Below are 25,095 nucleotides of genomic sequence, written 5' to 3'. Positions count from 1 at the left end.
AGGCTAACACTCCCACCCTCACCGTCTGGGTATCCCCCTTTTTGAGTTGAATAGGTATGTTGGCCACGGGGTAGGGTCGTACATCCCCATGAACACACCGAATGCTCACCATTTGTCTGGGAATATACTGGGATAGGGTGACATGTTTAGTCTGAATTACGGACTGTCTACACCCCGAGTCGAGTAAGGCAGGAATGGAGGTCCCGTTTACCCTGACACTTACTCTGTACGTGCCTTCCATCTCTGCCGAGAAGAGAACCGATTTTGGAAGATATCCTACTTCCATTGGTTCATCCGGGGGTCTTCTCTTTGGACAGTGTCTGGCGATGTGCCCCCAGTTCCCACAGTCAAAACACTGGGGACCGGCTGCTCCCTGGCTCATGGGTTGCCAGGGCCGTGGCTTGGGTGGCTCGCCCTGACGTTGCGGCTTCTTCTCGATTTTGAGGGCCTGTCGAGGCGGCTTCTCCTGCTCCCATCCTGGATTCCGGGGCTGAGCCCGTGCAAATGAGGAGGCCATGTCGATGGCCTGCGCGGCCGTAAGGTTGTGGTGCTGCCTTAGCCATCTCTGAGTGGGGTAGGGTGAAGGACTGGGTTCTTTAAGACCCAGCGGTGCCAGGGCACAACACCTGAAACCTTCGTGGGTAACCTGCTCCGGCGTACGAATCACAGAGACACGGGACACTTCCTTCGACATCAAAGATTCAAGGTTTATTTACTGCAGGGAACACAGAAATCACGGCAAGTACACCACATGCAACTTGGGGAGACTGCTTCAAATTGCTTCTGTGGATCGCTCCTTTTATACAGTTTTTACCCATAGGACAACATGGTACACAAAAGTTTACAACCTGGTTCTCACCATTATCCCCCAGAGGGGTCGCTTTGGTCATTTTGAAACACATGAGGTCCGGAACATAAGTGCGGAAACATTTGGCGGTTCCCAACTGTAAAACCCATCTTCCCACCATTAGCGAATTCCAATCAGCAGTAAAACAGATCGAAATAGGAACAAGAACAGGTGTAGAGGAAGACGGAGACAGTGGGGAGATCGGAAAGGGTGTAAAAGGGAGGTATCGGGAAACACGAGATACAGGCATCAAAGGGACGTGCCTAATAAGATGCACGGCTGAGACAATAAGTCTGTGCGGCAAGATGAGCCTCGAGCGGCGCCATCTGCCTTACAGTAGCAACCCCTTCGTCATAAAGACACTTACAAAGAACATGTGTCTTCCGCAAATATCTTGGGAGTCCCAGGGTCGCGAAGCGGACAACGTCCGTTCGCTGGCTACTTGAGGGCAAGAGACAAAATGGATGCCGTATCTAAGATGGAACCCGTGGGTACAGATGAAAAACCCACATAACAAACGAACGGTTTAAGTTAGCACAGCGAAACTGCGCACACTTACCAAACTCGTCATTTGCGGTTCATAGATACCAGACTCGACCATATTCGTGCGAGTAGAAAACACCACTTATGATTGTCACGGAACCTCAGACGCTCCTTTTGCCCTCATGTAGGCAAGCACTAGTCGGAATCATATTCGATATTCATCAGACCATCGAGATGTTGTTGTAGCATAGCTCTGTCCAATCGAGTCCCCTTGGTAACAGGTGGTTGTCTTATACACGTTGTAGCACAGAGGCCACATAAGGCAGGACCACACTGCACACAAAGGCAACACGTGAACAGGAACACTACAACGACTCCGATGATCATCAGAATCTTCCAACCCCAAGTCGACATCAGGCCCCAAAACCATCCAAGTAGCGTCCAATCCCCTACATCCACGTGTATGGATTCGGAGATCTTATGCAACCTCGAGATGGCGTGATAGACAGTAGGAGCATTATCTGGAATAAAAATGCAGCAGCTCGAATGGATCACCTTACATACCCCACCTCGATCTGCTAAGATGACATCTAAAACCATACGGTTTTGTAACGTCATAAGTCTCTCCGCCTGCAGTTCTGTGGTGATATTACCAAGGGCACTGGCAGTAATATTAGCTGTCGATTCTACCACTCGAGTCAACTGTCTCAGGTTCCTACTATTGACCATAGGTCCCCAAAACGGGAGGAAACCCTTGAAAAAGTCTCCTGCCTCTTGACCGGCAGTATCCTCTTCGCCTCGTACAACTCTAGTCTTATGATAATCGGCATCTACAGTAAACGTCGGAGGCAACAAATTTGCAATAAAACATGAGCCCATGAAGTCAGCGGGCAACCATGCATATGCACGATCATAACAGATAAAGTATGTACCCTTGGCAGCCAGAAACACAGGGGACGAGACCATCGGCAGTATGTAATTTTCAGTGCAAGCACTTGCTCCAAGTCGGGCTTGCGATCTTCGGCCACGACCCATGAGACAAAAATTACCAGTGTGGGGTACGACCCATATCGGAGGCGAGCTTTTAAGCTGCTTTTCGCTAGTGAACGCACTATATTCACCTCTACTTAGGACCCTATAGGCTTGTATCTCTTCTTCGGGAATAAGCGAGGGATCATAGATATCACTATCTAAATCCTCTATTGCTATCGACAAAGGTTTTTGATACGAGGTAGGACCAGAGTAGGGGGAACGTGGTTCTCGAATGGGGTGGAAACCCAGTGCGCTTCGAAACATTGTTTGAAATGCTCGAGCTGACCCTTGGGAACTATACGGTAACACCAGATATGGAATTCCCTTATCCGTAGTATGTGGCATCAACCCACACACCCAACAATTAGTAGTGTTAACCACTAACTGATGCTGATGAAGGAGCTGAATAAAGGAATTGTTGCGGAATTCTACACGTCTAGCCTGCTCGTGTTCCGGTAACATATGAAAGGAATGGGGAGAAACAGTAGAAGTAAGTTTAGGGTCAGGAGTAGGAGTAGGTGTAGCAGAAGGTAAGAAGTAAGACATCGTGTAATACACCCCACCCGCCAACAATGCAGAAGCAGTCGAGAACAATACAAACAGTTGGAATATAAAACATTTGGTACGACTGAGTTGCTGCAGCTTGAATCTGTGAACCTGAGCTCCCTCCAAATCATTCAGCTTCGAGAATGCCATTCCCTACGACCGTCCGCAACGTTTCTTGACGCACTTCGTTCTGTGTAGCAATAGTCAATCCCTAGGAGTTCCCAGGAACCGACGGCCTTTAACCTAGCGTCAAGACCTACTATCCAGAAGGAAGTACGCGCGCGGCCCTACGGCCTTCAATGCACAGTATGTATGTATGCAAAAACAAAGTCTCTCAGCTGTGGAAGCAAAAAGTACAAGGAATAAAGCTCAATATATGTACAATGAATAATTACAGTAATACGAAAGTTCAAAACTGATCACGGAAAACGGGATAATGCAGTTGTCAATACAGCAAAGCAAGATCTTTTATTTGTCCTTAGTGCGAGATCGCAAAGAGTATCGGGTTTTCCCAGGACGTGTCTGCTTGTCAAACAAAGGATCCGTTGAAGAGACAGCGTCCTGCTGATCAGTTGAGTGTTCTGGTCTTGAGTCTTTTGATGCTAATTGTTCAACAGTGTCTTTCTGCTGCGCTGGGGATTCTCCGACAGGCTGTGCGTCGCTAAAAGGCACAAACGCCGGCAATGTTTCTGTTTCAGATGACGCAATGCCTCTCCTTACCCACGGGTCTGCCGGCAAAGGGATGGGGACTCTTTTGGTGTGGGTGGCATGCACCCAATTCTTACGTCCCTCGAGACGAACGGCAGTCCTCGTGGCCAGGAGCACTTGATAGGGTCCGGTAAACCTCGGGTCCAGGTTATTCTTGCGTGAAAAATTTCTCGTCACCACCCAGTCTCCGGGCTGGAGCTGATGGCCTGGACCCTCCGTCTGCGTCGGCAATGCGTCGTAAACCTGTTGGTGAATTAACCTCAGTTTAGCAGTCAAGTCATGTAAATAATCGATCAACATTGGGTACTCAAGATCAGAAAACATTCCTGGCCTAGGAACCCCCCACACATTCGCAGGACGGCCGAACACTATTTCATAGGGACTAAGCCCTACTCGGGAGTGTACAGTCGCCCTAGTTGACAGTAATGCCAATGGTAAAGCGTCAGGCCACGAAAGACCAGTCGTAGCCTGAATCTTCGCTAACTTTAGTTTAAGGGTGCCGTTGTACCCCTCAACCAATCCAGCTGACTGGGGATGATTGGCGCTGTGGAATTTCTGATTAATTCCAAGGCCCTTACACACACTCTTCATCACACTTCCAACAAACTCACTTCCGTTATCTAACCACACGACTCTAGGCATTCCATACCGAGGAAAATATTCCTTCAGTAGGATTTTCGCAGTAGACAAAGCAGTATTGTCTTTGAGGGGATAAGCCTCGATCCATCGGGAGAATGCGCAAACCACAACTAAAACATATTTCAGGTTATTGCATCGCTCCATATGGATGAAGTCCAATTGAATCACCTCAAAGGGACATGAAGGGGGAGCAAAACTGCCAGGAGGAGTTGGGGTTCCTTTGCCAGGATTGTACATCATACACACCATACAATTCTTCACCAGACGTTCAGCACATTTCGTAATGCCATCATTCTTCCACACCGGAGACAGCAACTTGCAAATACCTTTCGCGCTAATATGTGCTAACCCATGCGCCATTGTCACAACGGCCAGCACATACGCATCCGGCAACATCCATCTTTTCTGATCAGTCAAATCAATCCAACAACCATTCGCATCCAACTTTCCCGTACTTTCTTTCCACTTCATCTTTTCAGTCTCGGTGGCCTCATTCTGAATTGCTTTCACACTCTCGATAGTGTCTTCACACATACTCGATTCTGTAGGCCACCTAACCGAACTCGTCACGTACATCCGAGTGCTAAGGTTCCGGGCAGTCTCCTTAGCAGTCTCATCCGCGAACGCATTACCACGACCAACATCATCCGTTACCTTACGATGCGCACTACATTTAACAATCGCAACTTGCGTAGGCAAAGTCAATGCATCCAAAAGATCATTCACAAGCTGGCCATGCTGAATCTTCGTACCATGCGACGTCAAGAAACCTCTCTCTCTCCACAATCGTCCAAAACTGTGAGCGACACCAAACGCATATTGGCTGTCGGTAAACACATTCACACGTTTCCCTTTCGCTAACACACATGCTCTAGTAAGAGCAATCAATTCTGCAGCTTGGGCAGAATTCTGATTCAACCTCGCAGTCTCTACAACAGTATTCAATGTTACAACAGCATAAGCAGTAGTCACATCGCCATTCGGCAATTTAAAACATGACCCATCCACATACAATGTGCCATCCGGATCTTCCAATGGGGTGTTTTTAAGGTCCACTCGACCTTTTGTTTCCTCTTCAGTCCTCAAGTAGCAATCATGTTCTGCTACTTCATCTGACTCTGTGCTAATTGGTAACAAAGTTGCCGGGTTCAAAACATTACAACGTTTTATTTGAATGTGGCTTGCCAATAACGTCAACTCGTACCCAGACAACCTCGCACTCGTCAAGTGCTGAGTTTTCGTTCGATTCAAAAGAGTATCGACTGCATGCGGAACCATCACCGTAAGCATATTATCCATGACCAATCCTGCTGATTGTCGGATGGAGACCGCAGCTGCCGCTGTTGCTCGTAAACAACTCGGCAATGCTCTAGCTACTGGGTCCAAGGTCGAGGAAAAATATGCACATGGACGCTGCTTACCACCAAAAGGTTGCGTTAAGACACTCAAAGCACAACCTTCCCTCTCGTGAACATATAACGTAAACGGCTTACTGTAGTCAGGAGTACCTAACACAGGAGCCGAACACAATGAATCACGCAGTTCAGAAAAACTTTTCTGACATTCTTCCGTCCATGGTAAAGGAGTCGAAACATCCCTGCACGTAAGAGCCACTAATGGTTTCGCTAGCAATGAAAAATTAGGAATCCATTGCCTGCAGTACGACGTGATACCTAGAAAGGCACGCACATCTCTTTGGGTTTTTGGCACAGCCATTCGCGCAATTGCTGCAATTCTCTCTGGGGTCAACTTCCTTCCCTCCTTTGACAATAAGTGACCTAGATAGGTTACTTCTTGACAACAATATTGGAGTTTAGAAGGGGACACCTTATGATTCAACTCACAGAGATGTTGCAGCAACGACACCGTAGCAATTTTGCAAATGTCCTGAGTATCAGCAGCCACCAATAAGTCGTCGACGTATTGGATCAAGGCCGCACCGACCGGCAACCTAAACGCATCCAGTTGACCCTTCAAGGCTTGACTGTAAATCGATGGACTTTCACAGTAGCCCTGAGGAGCGCGTTTGAACCGGAAGCTGCGTCCACCAAGAGAGAAACCGAAAAGGTCCCTGCTCTCCTCGGCAATCGGGATGCTGAAAAACGCATTTTTCAAGTCAATCACCGAAAACCATGATGCAGAAGCTGGAATCAGAGTCAGTAACGCCGTGATGTCAGGCACAACGGGAAATTGAGGAACCACAATTTTATTCACCTCCCGTAAATCGATAACAAAGCGATAAACAGGCGGTTTAGAAGGATCAGTACGTTTAAGAATGGGCAGCACAGGGCTGTTGCACACGTTTCCCCGAGTCTCTTCAATAACATCTTTCTCAATCAGATCATAGATGATCGCTAACAGTGCTCGCTCACCATCAAGGGAGATACGATATTGGGGAATACGTGGCAGTCGCACATTAGATTTCAACTGAACAACATAAGGGGAGATATCAAGTAGGCCCACGTCATTTGGACCCGTTGCCCACAAAGACGCAGGAAGAGAACTCAATTCCGGTGGAAGCTTATCGAGGGACAAATACATAGGAGAGACAACCCTCTCTCCTAACGTAAGCTTTACACCCGCAGGAGAACAATACAAAGTTGCGTACAAACGTTTAAGCAAATCCAGGCCCAAAAGATTTTCACCACAACCCGTAGTCAAAATCAACGGAGCTTCTAGCTCACGTGGCCCAATTTTTAGGGGCAAAGGGCGTGAAACTGGATTGCTAACAGGGGCGCCAGAGAATCCAACGGAAACATTTGTTAAGCCAGACAAAGGTGCGCCAGGGAGTTTCGAATGCATGATAGAACTTTTCGCTGCACCAGTGTCCAACAGAAAAGGCTCAACGACGCCCGATGTAGCAACTGCGACGTAAGGCCCTCTCTGATCAACCGGAACTGATACCACTCCCTCTCCTTGTCTTTGGCTGTCCTAGTAATTACTGTCGTCAGTTCCCTGATCAACGTAATAATCGTCTACATTGTACTGCGCAGATCGTCCTTGCGATGATCCACGTTGATCGAAACAATTATTAGAATTGGATGAGTTATCTGAGCGATCGTTCTGAGCACCACGACCTCTACCACGTGATGCTTGCTGCGAACCACCGCGACCTCCCCTCGATGAGTTACCATTGTTACGTTCATTCAAAACAGGGCAATTGAATTTAATGTGTCCCTCCTGTCTACAATAAGCACATTGATTGTACCCTAACGAGGATCTTTGGGAGGAGGAGTCATTACGAGTTTGGGATCTGTTCGATGGCGACTGCGATCTATTCTGTTGGGACGCATTCTGATTTGAACGCGGAGGATACGCTTGCTGAAGCAACACTTTAGTTTTTAACTCTTTCGTCTTTTTGTCAGCACGGTCGTTCTCTTCTTTCTCCCTGTTCTCATAATATTGTGCCGTAGCCAATATCTGAGCTGAGGTAGAAACGGCCCATGCACTTTCCGAATTCTTCAATTTATTGCTCAAATCGGGCAATAAGTTTGAAACAAATTTATCCACGAACAATCTCTGACCACCCTCAGTACCCATATCCTGTCCGCTATGGTCGATGAATGCTTCCTCGAACCTCGTAAAGAAGTCGGAAACACTCTCATCTTTCTTCTGCTTGCAAGCTGACAATTTGTCCCAGTTTACCCTCATAGCAGGCATAAGAGTTTTCATTAATGTTATTATTCTTTGAGGGAGAGCAGCAATCAACTGTTCAGGCTTAGCACCACCAACTTGCAACCCATCCGCCGCTACAATGGCCGCCCAATCACCACCTAGTTCGTTTGCGTGATTTTCCTGACGAATCTTAGCCCATACAGGTTGCGGTACGACATTGCCAAACAACATGTCGATATCGGCAAGATTCATTACCGTAGCATCTACGAGCTGCGATAATTCTTTGTAATACCCTGCAGGATTTTTGCGAGGGTCAGGCAAAGATTGCTTCACCTGCAACACTTCTGATCTTTTCCATGGGAGATGTATCCATACTCTCTGAAAATACGGCAGGATAGGTGGAACATGAGCGGCATCACCTGGCATCAACACGGGTGGAACTTCACGCATGGGATATTGGCCAGACTCATCTGGCTGTTTTTCAATATTCTCAACAAACAATGCATGAGGTATCGGAGCGGGACGAAAAGATAGCAATCGTTCAACAGCACGTCGAACGTTAGTATCCACTATCAGTCCATTTGCGAACTGAAGCTGAAGATCAGACAAAGCGGTGAGCACCTCGTCAGGCGCATCGGCCGCTATTTGATCATAAAGGAACTTACACATTTCATTAAACACATATCTTTGGGTTGGTATATTAAATTGACAAAATGTATCAAGAACAACACGGGGTGGACATCTAAGAGGATTTACCATCCAACCCATCGCCATATTATATAGCGCAACGCGTTCTCTGTTTCCAGGAAGCTGACTACGTCTCTGAGGACCATCGGAACCAGCGGACCCATGAACAGGTCCGAGCGAATGAAAGAAACTAGCCGCAAGAGGAGTAGTACGAGAACGAGTAGAAGGAGAAGCATACGATACAGGACTAACAAGAGAAGGAGTAGAAACAGTAGCAACAGTAGGAGTTAACAAAACAGGAGCAGTAGCAGGAGCAGTAGCGGGAGCAGGAGTATGTGGAAGCGGAGGAGCAGTAGGGATAGCAACAGGCAAAGGAGCAGGAACAGTCGGAAGAACGGGTGCAGGTTGAGGAACAGGCGGAGGAAGAATAGGCGGAAGAATAGGTACGGCAGGGACCACAGGAACTGCGGTACCCTGTACGTACGGAGGTGGTGACTTCATAAGATAAGACATTAAGGGATCCTCAACTGGCTCTTCCTTCTTTTCCGACTCCGTAGGCAAAGCGGGATAACATTTATCTACGGTCATACGCTGTAGTCTATCAAACACTTCCTTATCCTTAACCTCCTTATCACGCTGAAATTGCTCTGCTTTCTTCACTATGGTAGCAACATTATCTCGCTGATTACGTTTAGTCTGTCTGATTTCCTTCTGTCGGGCTTCTTTGCGCCACAACCGAAAGGCATCAAACATGGCCGGCCTTGACTTTCTTTCGAACAATTTAATCTCTAGATTATCTAAGATCGGGGCCTCGAAGCTACCATGAGGTGGCCAACGAAGGTCGCCGTCCTTTTTCATGTATTTAATCCAGTAATCGTTAAAGGTAATTGGGCCTAGCCCATGCTTACTATAGAGCTCATAAGTGGGAGTTCCAACCGGAGGTATCGGACACGAGTCCTCCAGTCGGGAATCCGTACCACATGGTCTGAAACAACTAAACAAAGTACTGCGGCCAGGCATCTTGCACACTAGCCGAGTTTCACAAACTTCAAGGGTTACGGGATTTACCAAGTCCCAGCAAAGAACAAAACCCTCGGTTTTTGGCGGCTGCAGTCGTCAAACAACACAACAAAGTACGCTAGCAAAGTGTCACCGACAAAAACACTCACACAGCGTTAACAACAAAAACACTCGCTAAAGTGTCAACAACCAAGAACTCTGGGAGCGACCCACAAATACTTAACTCAAAAATCGATGGCGTCGCCAGGAAGGCCCGTCAATCGTCTCGCTCTACCAAGGTCTACGCCAGGCGCCAAAACAGGTCTACAGTCAGGGCAGCAGTCCGTCGCAGCCGTCCGGAGGCGGGAATCTTCGCGGGAAAAGTCTTCGGGCCACTTATTTCGACAACAGGATCGATGAAGCGGAGTGCACCTTCCCTCGGAGATTTCACACGAAGTTCCTCACGATCGTCGGGCTTGGACCGGTACCACTGATGCAGCCCCACGTTGGGCGCCAACTGAAGGACTGGGTTCTTTAAGACCCAGCGGTGCCAGGGCACAACACCTGAAACCTTCGTGGGTAACCTGCTCCGGCGTACGAATCACAGAGACACGGGACACTTCCTTCGACGTCAAAGATTCAAGGTTTATTTACTGCAGGGAACACAGAAATCACGGCAAGTACACCACGTGCAACTTGGGGAGACTGCTTCAAATTGCTTCTGTGGATCGCTCCTTTTATACAGTTTTTACCCATAGGACAACATGGTACACAAAAGTTTACAACCTGGTTCTCACCATTATCCCCCAGAGGGGTCGCTTTGGTCATTTTGAAACACATGAGGTCCGGAACATAAGTGCGGAAACATTTGGCGGTTCCCAACTGTAAAACCCATCTTCCCACCATTAGCGAATTCCAATCAGCAGTAAAACAGATCGAAATAGGAACAAGAACGGGTGTAGAGGAAGACGGAGACAGTGGGGTGATCGGAAAGGGTGTAAAAGGGAGGTATCGGGAAACACGAGATACAGGCATCAAAGGGACGTGCCTAATGAGATGCACGGCTGAGACAATAAGTCCGTGCGGCAAGATGAGCCTCGAGCGGCGCCATCTGCCTTACAGTAGCAACCCCCTCGTCATAAAGACACTTACAAAGAACATGTGTCTTCCGCAAATATCTTGGGAGTCCCAGGGTCGCGAAGCGGACAACGTCCGTTCGCTGGCTACTTGAGGGCAAGAGACAAAATGGATGCCGTATCTAAGATGGAACCCGTGGGTACAGATGAAAAACCCACATAACAAACGAACGGTTTAAGTTAGCACAGCGAAACTGCGCACACTTACCAAACTCGTCATTTGCGGTTCATAGATACCAGACTCGACCATATTCGTGCGAGTAGAAAACACCACTTATGATTGTCACGGAACCTCAAGGGGAGAGCTTCAAGGTACTGCTCCAGATAGATGCAGTCCATTATTTCTTCCTTTGTGCTCACAGTGGGGGTTAGCCACTTGTCTGCAGCCATTCGTAGGCGTACGAACAGGGTTCTGGGGTTCTCCCCGGGGGCAGCCCGCTCCTTCCGGAAACGTAGACGATACGCCTCCGCATCTAGTCCCAGATGTTCCAAGATGACTTTCTTAACCTCCTGATAAGGCGTATCCCCTGTAGGGTTTGCCACCTGGTAGGCGGCCTGTGCTTCCCCCACCAGGAGGGGGGCCAAAAAGAACGGCCATTTCACAACCGGCCAACCACAGGCCCTGGCAGCGCGTTCAAAATTAAGGAGGAACGCGTCCGGATCCTCCCCAGGCTGGTATTTCTGAAGGGCAATGGCGGCCGATCCATGGGGGATAACTCTCTCGGCACTGCTGCTGTGTTGGACGGGATCCACCCACGGGGCAGGGGCCCGGGTGGCCAGGGCCTCCTTCAGTAAGTCTCTATTGGCTTGGGCGGCATTGATCTGCTGTTCGGCCACCCATTCTAGTCTTTCTTGCCCTTTTGCGAGCTGTTCTATAACGGTTTCCATCTTCTATGTGCAGACGGCGTCTGTGCCCGCATTCTCCACCACTGTAGCCTTCCCGGGACTCGCAGGGTTAACAGTGAAGGGCAACAAGCGGGTTTTGGTGATAACAGGCTTTATTGAACTAAGTAAATGATCCGAACAAGTCTTTCTCAGTACGGGGGTTCTCCTGGGCGATCGGCTACGGGACCTTCGTCTTCTGCGGTGTTCGGAATGTGGAGTCCTCCGATAGCCGGTCAGGCTCCGTCGGGCTGTGGTATCCTCGGGGTCCGTCTTGGCCTCGCCTCGTCCCCAGGAGCAGAGAGAAAACAAAACAAACAAAGGGCACTCGTGAGAGCGTTGTCCTGCTAGGTCAGCAGTATAAGGGAAATGGAGTGAGGAGTCAAACCCACGCGTGCTCCAGCTCTTCTATACAAGTGAAGGGGGCGTGAGGGGGAATGTGCTCGGGTTGGGGAAAACCGGGACCCAGGGATTTCGTTAGTGTAACGCAGGACCTCCCTTTCGTCTCACCCAGCCCCTGAGACGATTACGCACCTGCACAAGCCACGCACCTCCCCCGGGTGAGTGGCTGGGCGACTCGTGGGATCGGTGGCCTCCAGGCGTATCCACTTCAGTCGGGGCTCCTCTTCCTCCACCGTGCGATTCTTCCGTCTCCCTCGATTCACTCTTTCGCCGCCCTCTCTCCTCTTCCTCACTCCAGGTGTACAAGCACACCTCGTCGTTCCTGACTTCCGCTTTTGACGGCGTTCCGTCACTCCATAACTCCGCCCACTCGTCTTCTCCCTGATGGTTAAAGGGCCAGTCTCTGTCCGTCTCCTGGACCGCAGCAAAGTCTTCCCCTGACCCTCGATAGTCCATCTGCTGAGGGATAGAAGAGGAGTTAATGCAATCACCTTGCTGAGTCTTTTGTAAGTGTACAGGTCCTGAACCCTTAACGGGGAGCCCCGTCAGGGGCACCCCGTTACAGTCACACAGAAAGAACTGTGAAAGCAGTGCAAATTGCATTAGCGAATAAACGAGAACTAGCACATGGTAAAAGGATTAATATCCTCACAGCAGAATCCGCCTCCGAGGCGCTATTCAGCCCAGTAAACTTGCCTACAGTGTCTCTGGATCCGAAATGGATACAGTGTGTAGATTCTCTAGGAGCGGAAGATGTGAAATACTATTTTGCCCCACAATTCGAAGAACTGAATGATCTAGAATATGAAGAAGAATATCCTCTGCCAATCAAACTTCTGCCTCTCCCACAGTACGCCTGTATAATCTATACAGATAGATTTGTACAGCATTTCAACGTAGAGAGCAAATCCTACGATGCAGCCTGTGCGATTGTTAAAGGTCGTTGGCTGTGCGGTAAATTCAGACCGAAAGTAACAAAAACTGAGTCAGTTAGAAACTGTTCGGCTCAGAGAGCTGAAATCAGATCTTTAAAGATGGCGCTTGAAAATGCAGAACGTGAATTCCCCACACGAATAGTGTGCGATTCTCATTTTTGCGTCAACTCTTACAACAATAAGTTGCAGAGCTGGATTGAAAACGATTACAAAGATGACACAGGTGCCACAATAAAGCATAAATTGCTCTGGAAACAGGTAGCTCTTTTACAGAAAGAACTACAAAAGACTCACGTGATACACGTACAGAGTCTTCAACGTGATGGCGTTCACGTTGCAGGGAATTCATTGGCTAACACAGCCACAGCGGAAGTAACTAAACCGGCTTCCATAGCCACAAAAAAGCGTGCAGAAAAATACATAGACGGGGAAACCATGCTGGCAGTAAAAACAACAGTAAAAGGCGACTGTGCAGCACTACCCGTGAACTATCCACTCAATTATGCATACGTAATCGATGCAAACTCCGTTCCTTTTGCTCGAATCCCTGGAGTGGGGGATAGGGTAATTCCAAACAGGGACCGGAGGGGCTTCCTATTACAGGAAGCACACATGGGGTTGGGTCTGAGACACCAAACAATCAGGGACTCTCTGAGAGAATTAGAATCAGAGTACTGGTAGCCGGAAATGAGTGAAGGCATTCATGAGTTTGCAAAAAACTGTGAAGACTGCAACAGAGATCGCAGTGAAGAACCGGCCAGTGTAGTGTCAGAAGCCCTGATAGAAAGCATCAGGCAATCTATCCATGCTATCAAAAAAGAGAAACGCGTCCCATTGTACATCATTAAGGCTAAACACACTTAAAAATGTGGCCCCCAGCGCCAGAACGGTTATAAAAGATCTGCGAGTCCTTATCGGCACATACGCAATTGCCATGTTCCATTCTGACCAGGGTCCTTCTTTCAGCTCTCGAGCATATAGGGAGGCCATGGCCAGCATGAGAATTGGGTTGCGGTATTCTTGTCCGTCACACCCCGAAGGGAATAGTGTGGTAGAAAGAAAAAACCGGGACATAAAGCGATCTATAACAGCGAAGATATTAGGTTCGGGTGCTGGGTGGGTCAAACATCTAATAAGTGTCCAAACCAGTCTTAATAACTTGCCAAGAAATTCTCTAAAAGGTTTCAGTCCATACAAACTATTGTTCGGAATTAGAATGAGGGTTCAGGACTTAGATAGTCAAGTATCAGTGGTACAAGATAAGAAAACAGACTTTGACATCAAAGATCGTTTGGCTGTTTTACAGGACTTGAATGAAACAAGAAAATCCTTAAGCAACATAAAGTTAAAACAACAGCCAGCTACCACTGACGAGGCACCACAAGTAACAGCCCCAGCAAGGCCTGTCTGGATTCCAAAGATTGGGGATCTAGTCAGAGAAAAAATAGCGGTGAAGAAGGAATTTGGGCCTTCTTACAGAAAAGCAGTGCCTGTCTTGGCAGTCACCGGAACAAGATCAGTAGTACTACCGCCCCTTGCTGGTAAAAAGGAGAACAGAGTTGTATCTATTGACCTGGTAAAACCACAAGCATGTGGCCTATAATCAACAGTAGGCCCAGTGGACTCCCAAGAATCAACAGAATACCGAACCTTGAAACAATCCAAGAGGTTCAAACTGAAAGACTAATCACATTCGATCAGCCTGCAGTGCACAGAGAAGGACTATGCAATAATGCCATGGAACTCGTGCCTCTTGAGACACAGATTGAAACAGTTCGTCAAGAAACACCAGTCTACAATAATGTGGCATCAGAAAGTGCTACCGAAAGACAGATTGAAAGAACAATCCCAACAATTGACAGAACTGCCTCTGGTTATTTCATCGACTTCGACAACTTTTCCGAGGATCAAAGTAACACCGAAGTGATGCCAGAAACAAAAAAGACGTTTAAAGAAAAAGCAACAGAACTCTTTCATCAACTGAAGGAAATCTACCTTATTTCCCCTTGGTTAGAGTTCTGGTTCGGTCTAGGTGTATTTTCCTCCTGCTTTGGCTCATCATGGTACTTTGTTTGGGAAAATTCATTGAGGGAAAATATAGTACAATGGACACAGCAAGTCAGAACATCAACCTAGTCCTCAAACCACACAGATCATCCCACGTGAAGAAAAGAGAACTGTCAACAGTAAATGTCACAGTCATTCCAATACCCGGTGGGGTAGTATGGGAAAAAACTGACTATGAGATCTATGGTCCGGTCGAGATCTTGAAGTATCCTCATCAACTGAAGGTTTCCTTAAGTGACTTTGTAAAACCTAGTACATTCTCTGTTGATTGGGACTTTAACAGTATTAATGATATGATGTCTGATTTAGTAATGTCAGATAGATTCACAGAACATGATTATTTACAAGGTTCGTCTAGTTATGAACAGATGTTCTGTTTTACACATTAATCATTATTTGCATAAATCTGCACAGCCTAGAAATGTTTTTAAGTATAATCAATGGGAACATTGTGCTACACCACCTAAAAGCAGTTCTAAAACATTCTTTGAGAAATTCAAGTACTTCTCAGGGTTTAACACCAGTGATGCAGAAACGTTTTATTACAAACTGTTAGATAAAACAGGATTGAAAACAATGCTGACCAACACTAAATTAATATATTCAGAAGCATTTTATGAAAAAATGATGACATTTGGTTTTGATTATTGGAAAAATAACATTGAAACAAAAACCATTTGGGGTACGAGAAAGATTGGCAGGTACAAGGCATAGAAGCACTATTCAGAACCTGCATGATACCAGAACAAATGATGTTTTTAAATGACACAATTCACCAAACATCCTGTCTTGGCCTAGCTAAGATCAAAGACCTAAACAAACCGTCTATTCCAAAGCCAATACCTGAAAATGCAACAACAGATATTGAGATAGACGTAACTAAAATTTTACATTTTAACAGAACACATCCTGATTGGAAAAAGTGGTTAATCTGGCCTACTGACACAAACAACTGTCAAGATAGATTCCTGAATAAAACACAGGGGTTAAAAATGACCAGACAAGACCCTAGATACTCCCAGAGACAACATCCAGGGATAGTAACAACATACAGTGTAGGGAAACTCTGCCTCGAATGGCTAGGATCATCCACACTGGCTGAAATTAAGCAACACTTGTCTTTACTTAAAGAGGGTGCTGATTTGCGCGATTTTATTATGGGACCACGCAAACAGCGTCAAAAGCGTTTCATAGCGGCCAGCATGATTGCTGCGTACAACGAGGATTGGAAAGTCACACAAATTGAAACAGCAGAATAAATACGAGAAATTGATCGTATTAATTTGGAAAAATCACTTTCTGTAGTGGACAATGGGTTAATGACTCTGTCCTCCAGAATATATTCGTTGGACAATATTGTATCCTCTGCCTTTGATATAATAGACAGAGACTTGCTAATGTTACAGCATGGCCAGTCACAATTACGTTCTATTGTACAATTAGGCTGGACGCTGCAAAATCTTCGTTCAGGCTATGTGCCTTGGCGTTTAATCAACACAACGTCATTGTTTTCCATCTTTAACCTTACTGATAAACAAATCAGCTTGGCACAGAAAGGAGCAGACTATACAATCCTGAGCATCGAAAAACTTGAGAGATTACCATTGACAATGTCAGAAAGTCCTGTCATTGAATGGATAATACACTGAATTATCACTATTCCGATAACAACTTTCCGATTTAAAAAGTGCCTTGAATACATACCTACTGGCCAGTATGAACGATTAGGTAAAGGTTATGTTGAGTCAGCATGGAAATTACCATACACACATTCATGCTATAGTGACAGCGACAAAACTGTATTTCTTAGTGGTGAAAATTGTAAACGTTCACTAAGCGGTATACTTTTGTGCCAGGGTATTAATTTACACAGAGCCTGTGAAGGTAATTCTAACAACCTTTCATGCCACCAGCTTGTCACACCTGCAACGCAGATAGAGCCCTTCTTTATGCAACTCGCGAATGGGAGTTACATTCTTAGAACGGATCACAGATGTTGTGGCCTTTTGCCAGGAAAAGCGTATCTCGTAAGCGTAACTTCCATGGTCAAATGCTGTATGCAAGCATTGTTCCTGAGCGGGCCTGTAGACATAGAGACTCCCATCTGGCCTCATCTGCATTTCTCTTCTATACAAATTGATACTTTAAGCAAAATGAAGTCTGTGCTTTTGCAGACAACAGTGCCCATCACGTCATCAAAAGAGACGTATGATCTCCTAGTTGCAAGGACAGCTACGGAGGTTCATGACCTTTTATCAACAAATTGCCCCGTGCATTTCGTAGAAATGTTGAGCCAACTCCTTAACATGTCTAGTGCCACAGGCATCCCAGGCATATTTAAGACGATTTTTAGGGGACTGCTAACACCATTTCAAGCAATTCTGGGAATCGTTCCAAATTTTGTCCACTCTGTTTTTGGCGGCATACCCCTATTTTTGGGACTTGTAGCAGGGATTTTATTTTTGACCCTCCTGCTTCAATATGGCAAGCCACAGCTCAGACACGACTCCTATGGGAATGGAAGAAACAATCCTAGCAGTGCGCTACCGGGACAGAATAACTAGAGTCCTTGGATTGGCCAGGCTGAGAGATCTAAACATGACCTGGTTCCTTTCATTCAGACCGATATGGCAAAACTGCATCTTACCTGTACTTCGATGTATGCTATGCGGAGATGAGTGAGTGTTGGACACCTGTCTTTCACTTCCATCAGCAGTACCAATGGATATCGATACTTTGCTCAGTCCGATAACGACTCACGCATTGTGTTGTCCCCAGCGGCTACCAATCCTGATGACGGCATTCGTTGAGACTCCTGTGCTACGACTAGGTGGTAACAGTGGAGCGAGTGACAAAAGCAACATCACCCAGGTACGACCTTCTGTGAGCATTGCTGATCCAGCCTTTGATGACAGCAATCATTCTCACACCTGACAAGTTACAGCACTATCGAATTTGGTCGAACTGTCACCTGATTTTGTAGACCAATTCTTTGAGAGCCCGTCTGATATGATGTTCTCACCCGAACAGAAAGAATAACTTTAGAGAAGCATTCCGACACACAGCGTTCCCATGAACTCTGAATTCGGCCTTCAGTTTTGAACAACAAAAAATGCTAAAAGCGTTGGAACTCTATTTTCCCCGTTCAAGCAATAATTCTTTTGAATTGAACACTTTTTAATATTCTTGATTTTTTGCACGAAAAATTCTTTGCTTAAGGTAGAACTATTCATAGAGAACAGAAGCTTCTACTTCTACTTCTAAATACATCTAGAGACATAATAACTTTACACCAACCTCTAGCACATTTTACTGCAATGCATTTATATGTGATGAAATTATCTCACCCTTCCTTTTTGTATTCAGAGATATTTTCATGTGTAATTCTTTTTGCAAAATCGTTCATTGATTTCATATGCTATAATTTTTGAATGATTTCTATGCTTCAAAAACGTACAGTACCTAAATTGTCACGTATTACAAATACGCCTATTTCAAATGCATATATGTATTTTGGGGTAGGCAATGTTACACATGCATCTGATTGCTCTAGTTTTAGTAATTTGATGGACATGAATTTTCGTGGAGTGGGTGTAGCGTTCTAATCTAGGACCCTGATCGATATTGTGACCTTATGCCCCTATACGGCTATAAATCCATTTATTCCCTATATTGGCATAACCGATCAAATGCAATATTCAGAAACTCGTCTCTGGCCTCACACGAACAGAGCCACATTTCAGAATCGCTTTCTCTGCCACTTCCTTTGCAGCCAATTAGTGCAATGACATAGCAGAAGTTACTATCTAAGATTCCTAGATTAACACTCCGAGTTCTTCAACAAGATAAAAACTCAGCGACTTGGGAAAACCCCGCTTGCTATGTTTTGATTAGTAATAGAACTCTAATGAGCACTGATAGACGATCACTTCCTAGTGACATCTTTATTGACGTTTTATGTCCAAAAACTTACGTCAAACAAGGCACCTTTCAGGTATAAATATTACCAACGTTGCCTTAAGCAAACGCTAGCTGCCTCAATGCCATCGCTGCTGACGAAGCTGCTGTTATGCTGATGATACCATAGCTGCTATCGCTACTGCTATCGCTGCTAACTAGCGAACGATGGTGTGGTGAACTTAGGAGCTGAACAGCCGTCCCCTGCAAGAGCTCAGCAGATGCAAGCTGCCCGCAGACGCTGCCCCTCCTCCTCCTCCTCGGCGCGCTGAGAGAGACGCTGTCTTTTCTCCTGCAGAGAAATCCAGCTCCGGCGTTTCCAGGCTACCCTTGTGGGTGACTGGGATATCGACCGCCTGAAGGAGATACCAGACCTCCATCATTCTATTCCAGAGGTATGGTGTTGACTAAACCCTTAGAGAGAATTCTTGAAGCAAACCTTGGCAAAACCAACTTAACTTAAAGCTACTTACTTACTCCCCTCCCAAGTATTAGGCTTAGGTCAGGTACACTGGGGTAGGCGTAGTTAGAAGCACCAGTTGAGTGTTTTAGCCTAATGTATATATGAATGTATATATGTTTTATTCATTTTAAACTATTGTATGGCTAAGAAACCATATCAATGTTTTTACAGTATTATTTCACAATACTCATCTTACTCTACGTACTTTTTATAATAACAAGTCTTGCAATTGTGGCAATTCATTTCTCTTGTACGAGAAGAAAGACTGTTCAATAAATGTTACCCTTTATTGAATACGCCCGTCTCTCTATTCTCTACATATTGTGAAAGTAAACTGCACAACCACTGACTGAGTAAAATAACTGTCTATTGTTCACACGACTCTAGAGAGTGACTCTTATCTGAAAAGCAAAGTTGTCATGTTGCACGGTTGTTGGAAAACTGAATCCCTTCTTGGCTGTGCCAGGGAAGCTGATCACTTCCTATTCAGTCAAGAAAGTTTCCAGTGACCTCTGAGCTAGTTGGTAACAAACCCAATTAAGTTTAGCATAGTCAGTGGAGGCCTGGAAGATCCGCACTTCTATGTCGATACTACTGTTTATTTTATTCCAATGCGCAGGGCCTATTTGGAAAATAGGAACTACACTACAACACGTCTTTTGGAAGCCATATGCTTATCCCATCTCAAGTCATCAAAGAAGATCATGCCCAGATACTTATACTCTCTGACCTGCTCCAGTCGTACATTACCTAAAAAACAAGTGAATTTCTTTTTCTTTCTAGCGAAAAATAATGTCTTTGTCTTGTCAACATTTTTTGGTAATTTGTTTTCAAGAGAATAAGGATTTGGGGAATTTATTTTTCGATGAAGTCCTATAGGCGTAAGGTCCATTACTACTTAATCAACGGCATACATAAGACAACTAATATGCCTACCCCTTACCTTTGGAGAATAATCATGTATGCCACTTAATGTCAATGGGAGATCTGTAATGAACTAACTAAACATCAGAGGTGTTGTTTTCCTTGATAGACTGGCTTGCCCGTCCAGGTTGACTTGGGCCAGTTATCACTGTGAAGCTTCATCAGAAGCTCTAACAGGGCTCCAGATATATTACACTGCTGAAGTTTGCACCAAAGTGTACCACTGTCCACCCTGTTGAAAGCTGCTCATGAGTCAACAAAGCAGCAGCAAAGGCCACCTACAGACTCCATTGACTTCCTTGCAACTCCCCCGAGCGGCAAATAGTGGTCCATCGTTGAATGCTTTCGTCTGAAGCCTCCTCGCTCCACAAGGATCAGTCCAGTTTTAAAAGCCCAGGCAGTCAGATGTTTTAATAATGTCTGTGCAAAGAGTTTAAAAGGAATTTCAAGAAGGAAAATCAGACATTAGCAGGCTTATCCTTTTTGCCTTTTTTATGAAAGGGGTTCACTGTGGCTCCTTTCCATGAATCTGGAGGATTCCTGTACAAGTTACACACTGGAAAAACCCACTCAAATGTAATCCCCGTTTTCTGGGTTCTTTCTTGAATATTACAGATGCTAGCCCATCCAGACCACCAGCCCAAGAGACTTTCATATTACTAATTGTTTCAGTCAGCATTTCCCTCATCTGAGTGCTTGCAATTATTCCTGCCTCCATTTCAGAGCTGGCCCGAACCGCTAACACATTCTCAGAGTTTCCCCCATTGTATGGAGATTAGATAAAAGTATACCAGTCTTCTTCGCTTATCTGGGCCTCAAGGGACAATGAAGATGAGAGGCTTACAGAGTTCAGTAGTCGCCAGAAATGCTTACTATTATTATCTGCAATGACAGCTAGTGTAACTCCCAATTTACTCTATAAAACTCTCTCTTTTTAGGGGCACATAAGTTTCGCAAGCAATTTTCGAGGCCACCATAGCTGTTCTTGGGCAGGTAACAACTGGATTTAACTTAAATCGTCGACGACTCGAGAACTCTTCTACTCGCCTGGCAATTATCATCAAAACAACTGGACCCTTTATCTCTTGTATCACTTGTTAAATGAGGGCCCCACATTGCTCGTTTAGAATGGGCTAATAGTTGCCTTATTTGCCTGTCAAACCAATGCAAAAAAATCTCGACCGACTTCTAGGTCTAAATGCTCAAAATCAATTAGACAAAGAGCCAGCAGTGCATCTTCTGTGATCAAAACATGTGTTCTCCTATGATAGACTACCTCTAAGGGCAGAGAGGCATTTGGGCCAATAATCAAAGGGGCCCCCTGTAGCGAATACGGGCAGACGTCAGGGGAAGAGAACACAACTGTCAAGGGTAAAGTCCACCCACATAAATCGAACAATGGCTCACAAGAATTCCACAAGTTTACATATATAGCGCAGGAGCTCACAATGGGGGACAACAGAAGAATCACGAGGATAGAGCAATTCAAGATATAAGTGTACAAAAACCTTTATTTTTCTTTTTTCATACTTAATTCATATATTCGTTATTCAAAGCATATGACATCATATCAACTCAACATATAAATAGAAAATTATTGCCGAAATAAATATACATAATGTAGCATAGTTTCCCCACATCAACCTCTCCACAACCATTCATTCACTGCTACTTCAGCCACACACATACATTCACACAAGTTCCATATGCACAAAAATTCATCAACGTAGTTCCCACAATGACACAAGAGAGGGATCCAGCGGAGCCTAAATAGCGCACTGCTAAAGAGTCAGGTCGATTAAACAGGATCCCACAACCAGGTAACGCCAATGCGCATTTTGGTGCCAGGCCCAGATCTACGGGCGCACCTTCATCAGGGCTTGCTCGTCGAGGAAGGGGGGAAGACACAGCTCATAAATGATACACCTGTGACAAATCTGTTGTAAAAAGAGAATTCGTTAAGATTACACAATCTAATTGCTGGCTTATAGATTTACAAGTCCTGTGTTCAAAATATTAACAATTTACATTGGGGTCTGTGGCTTTTGCATAATTTCTTCAGAACAATTAAATTAATAAAACGAATTTCGTTGCGTGCTCTGCATCGCAAAATGCAATGCAGGGTGTGCTACGAAATTCGTTTTATTAATTTAATCTTTTACTTACCTGTAATCAGCCATATTCTGGTGTTTATCACCCCCCACCCTGACCCTCCCCCACCCCACCTGCCTGCCCCACCGCAACTCCCTCCACGGGCCGCGGCTGCTTGTAGTGCAGGGAAAATTGCCCCTACTTCACAATTATACATCAACTGCCACCAGCAAAGTCGTGTTATGGTTTCGTCTTATCAATGCTGGTCATCAATGGAAAAAGAGGTAACTCTTTGTGCGGAGCCTTACATTCCAAATCCCTCTAGAATAGTATTGGGTATCAATATAAAAATCTATTACAACACCTGTAATGGACTAGTGACATGAATCTTGTGCCCAGGAAAATCACCATGTCAGCTAGGTGATGAAATGAGCACAGTGATGCATGGTGATCGAGACAGAAGTTCAACTCCACAACATTCATGCACATACAGACATACGCACTTACAAACACTGGGACACACATACCTGCAAACATTCAGTCATCCATGCACACAAACAGTTGTACATGTCCCCATGCACACAGACCAGGAAATACATTTACACATACAAATAATGTACCTATCATTACATATACTGTCCCACAGATCACAAATGCAATACGGCAGCTCACAAGCAAGTTTGTGATACGGAAAAGAGTGGACATGTAATGCCCATTCAAACGTGCCTTTTCCATGGCTGACGGGTTGTAAAAAATGTCCCTGTCCATTACTAACTAGTGGTCAATATGTAAAGAAACAAAATTCCCTTTGTGAAATCATTCACCCACATACACGTGACAAAGTAAATGGACCTTTTAAATGATTACCCTATCCTGAGGTTTTAAACGTTTTGTTTATATTTCAGGATGACCGTGGGTGTGGTGCAATAACTTGTTGTAATGGGAAATAAGGAATTAGTGTGACAGTTCAGGCACTACAGTGCACGTATACGGGAAAAGTGCACATGTTATTTCAAAAGTGTATTTTTGTGAATGCTTTTATATGAAGCTTGGTATTCTTTCTAAAAGTGCCATAGGTGCAAACATTACATATGATATTGTTAATGTGGTGAGATGCAAATCTCAATTCTTGGAGCACATCACTAGCATTTCTCTCTCACTCAAGCAATCGCATCCAATCACAAAGCCAGCAATTCCACTTGAAACACCTGAGGCCCCAGTCTTCATTTAACTAAATGCATGGAATGTATGTCCTAAATAGATGTGAATGTTATGAGCAATAGTTATGATGTCATGCTTAATAATCACAGTAAGTTCACAGTGCTCACTTTTAAACCCAGATAAATAAGGAGAAGAGGGGTCGCAAACCCACCATAAATGTTTGAGTAGTAACTCTTTACACCACCTGTGTACTGGCAGACATAATAGTATGCATTTGTGATGATTTCCGTACCATTTGGTAGATGGAAGGCACTTAGCTTGTCACATTTCATTTCACTATATTGCTTGACACACGAGCTGAGGAAGTGAACATAAACGTTGCTGTTGCAATGAAACTTGAACATTCATTTTACAAAAGATCACACATTTCCCAATCGATTTTTCAAATTTCCAGAATTCCGTTTTTGAAGGGTCCGGAAAAAAATTACATACATGAAATGTGTCTACAATCTACATGCTTGCACATACGTTTCGAAATTCACAGGTCCGGAACCCGTGGCTTGGAACTTTCTCGAACAGTATTGCAGTTGGAAACATGCTCAATACGATGGCACGCGTTTATTCATCTAGAGAGCAAGAATCTGTTTTTGAATCAGGCCTATAATTGTTATGGGCCAGATACATACATCACTTTATTATGGTGCTTCTTTGGGTATAAGTCAGAGTAGCGATGTGCATTAAGTCCTTGGTTGCATACTCTTGTGTAGACTTAGGTTGCGAGGGAAAATTAAACGTGTTAAATTGATTGCCTCTTGCAGCGTTTTGAGTGCAGGAAAGAGGGAATTGATGTAATATATTTCAATGTCTAATTTCGAACAATCCTCATCTAAATATTTTTCATTTTGATTCAGGTGGAGAACGAAACAGAATCTCGACTATAGCCTCCTGATGCTTTATGCCCAGCCCAAGGGTGTTTTCTATGTGCAGGTGAGTTCTTGAAAGTGATATGGAAACTGCACTGCTTGTTAAGGAGCAGCCTGGACTTATAGGGGCTGGTTAGAAATGCTAAAATAAATTATTGAAAAACTAGCATTCTAAAAACGAAACTCCATGATGTGTTTTAGGATGGTGGAATTTTTCATATTTGATGGTAATTTTGTTTGCATGATATTTTTCCTTGCTCTTAATGGGACGGCCTCAGCCCCATTAAAATGTTTAACACTTTAAATGCTACCACTATGCTACCAAGCTCAGCCCAGAAGGACCCAAAGTAATTTACTATTCTGCTGTTTCTCAATTTTCTCTTTGTATGCAGTAAAAATGTCTATCAATTGATGCTGTTCTTCCTGTTTCTCACTGAATATTTACTGACTGTCATAGTCTTCTGTACTTGGCACTCCCTTGATTGAGCGCTGCAATTTTGCAGGTCAATTTTTGAATATTGTAAGGTCTGTTAGGATTGCTTATATGGCTGCCAGACTTTGGAAGAGTCTCTTACGGTAGAACCTTAATCTTGACTTG

General features: G+C 45.0%; 1 protein-coding gene across 2 annotated transcripts in view; it reads left to right on the top strand.

Annotated features, from left to right (window-relative positions):
* MGAT4D (MGAT4 family member D) overlaps nucleotides 1-25,095 on the top strand; it is a 720,909-nt gene that overhangs the window by 463,878 nt on the left and 231,936 nt on the right. For both annotated transcript variants that reach the window (XM_086962223.1, XM_086962222.1), the window contains exon 7: nucleotides 24,486-24,561. In XM_086962223.1, the coding sequence (XP_086818349.1) occupies nucleotides 24,486-24,561 (76 nt within the window). The remainder of the gene's footprint in view (nucleotides 1-24,485; nucleotides 24,562-25,095) is intronic.

Source organism: Lissotriton vulgaris, chromosome 3_1, assembly GCF_964263255.1.
Source record: "Lissotriton vulgaris chromosome 3_1, aLisVul1.2, whole genome shotgun sequence".
Classification (NCBI taxonomy): domain Eukaryota; kingdom Metazoa; phylum Chordata; class Amphibia; order Caudata; family Salamandridae; genus Lissotriton; species Lissotriton vulgaris.
The sequence above is the reverse complement of the archived record's forward strand: the minus strand, read 5'-3'. Positions and strand labels throughout refer to the sequence as shown.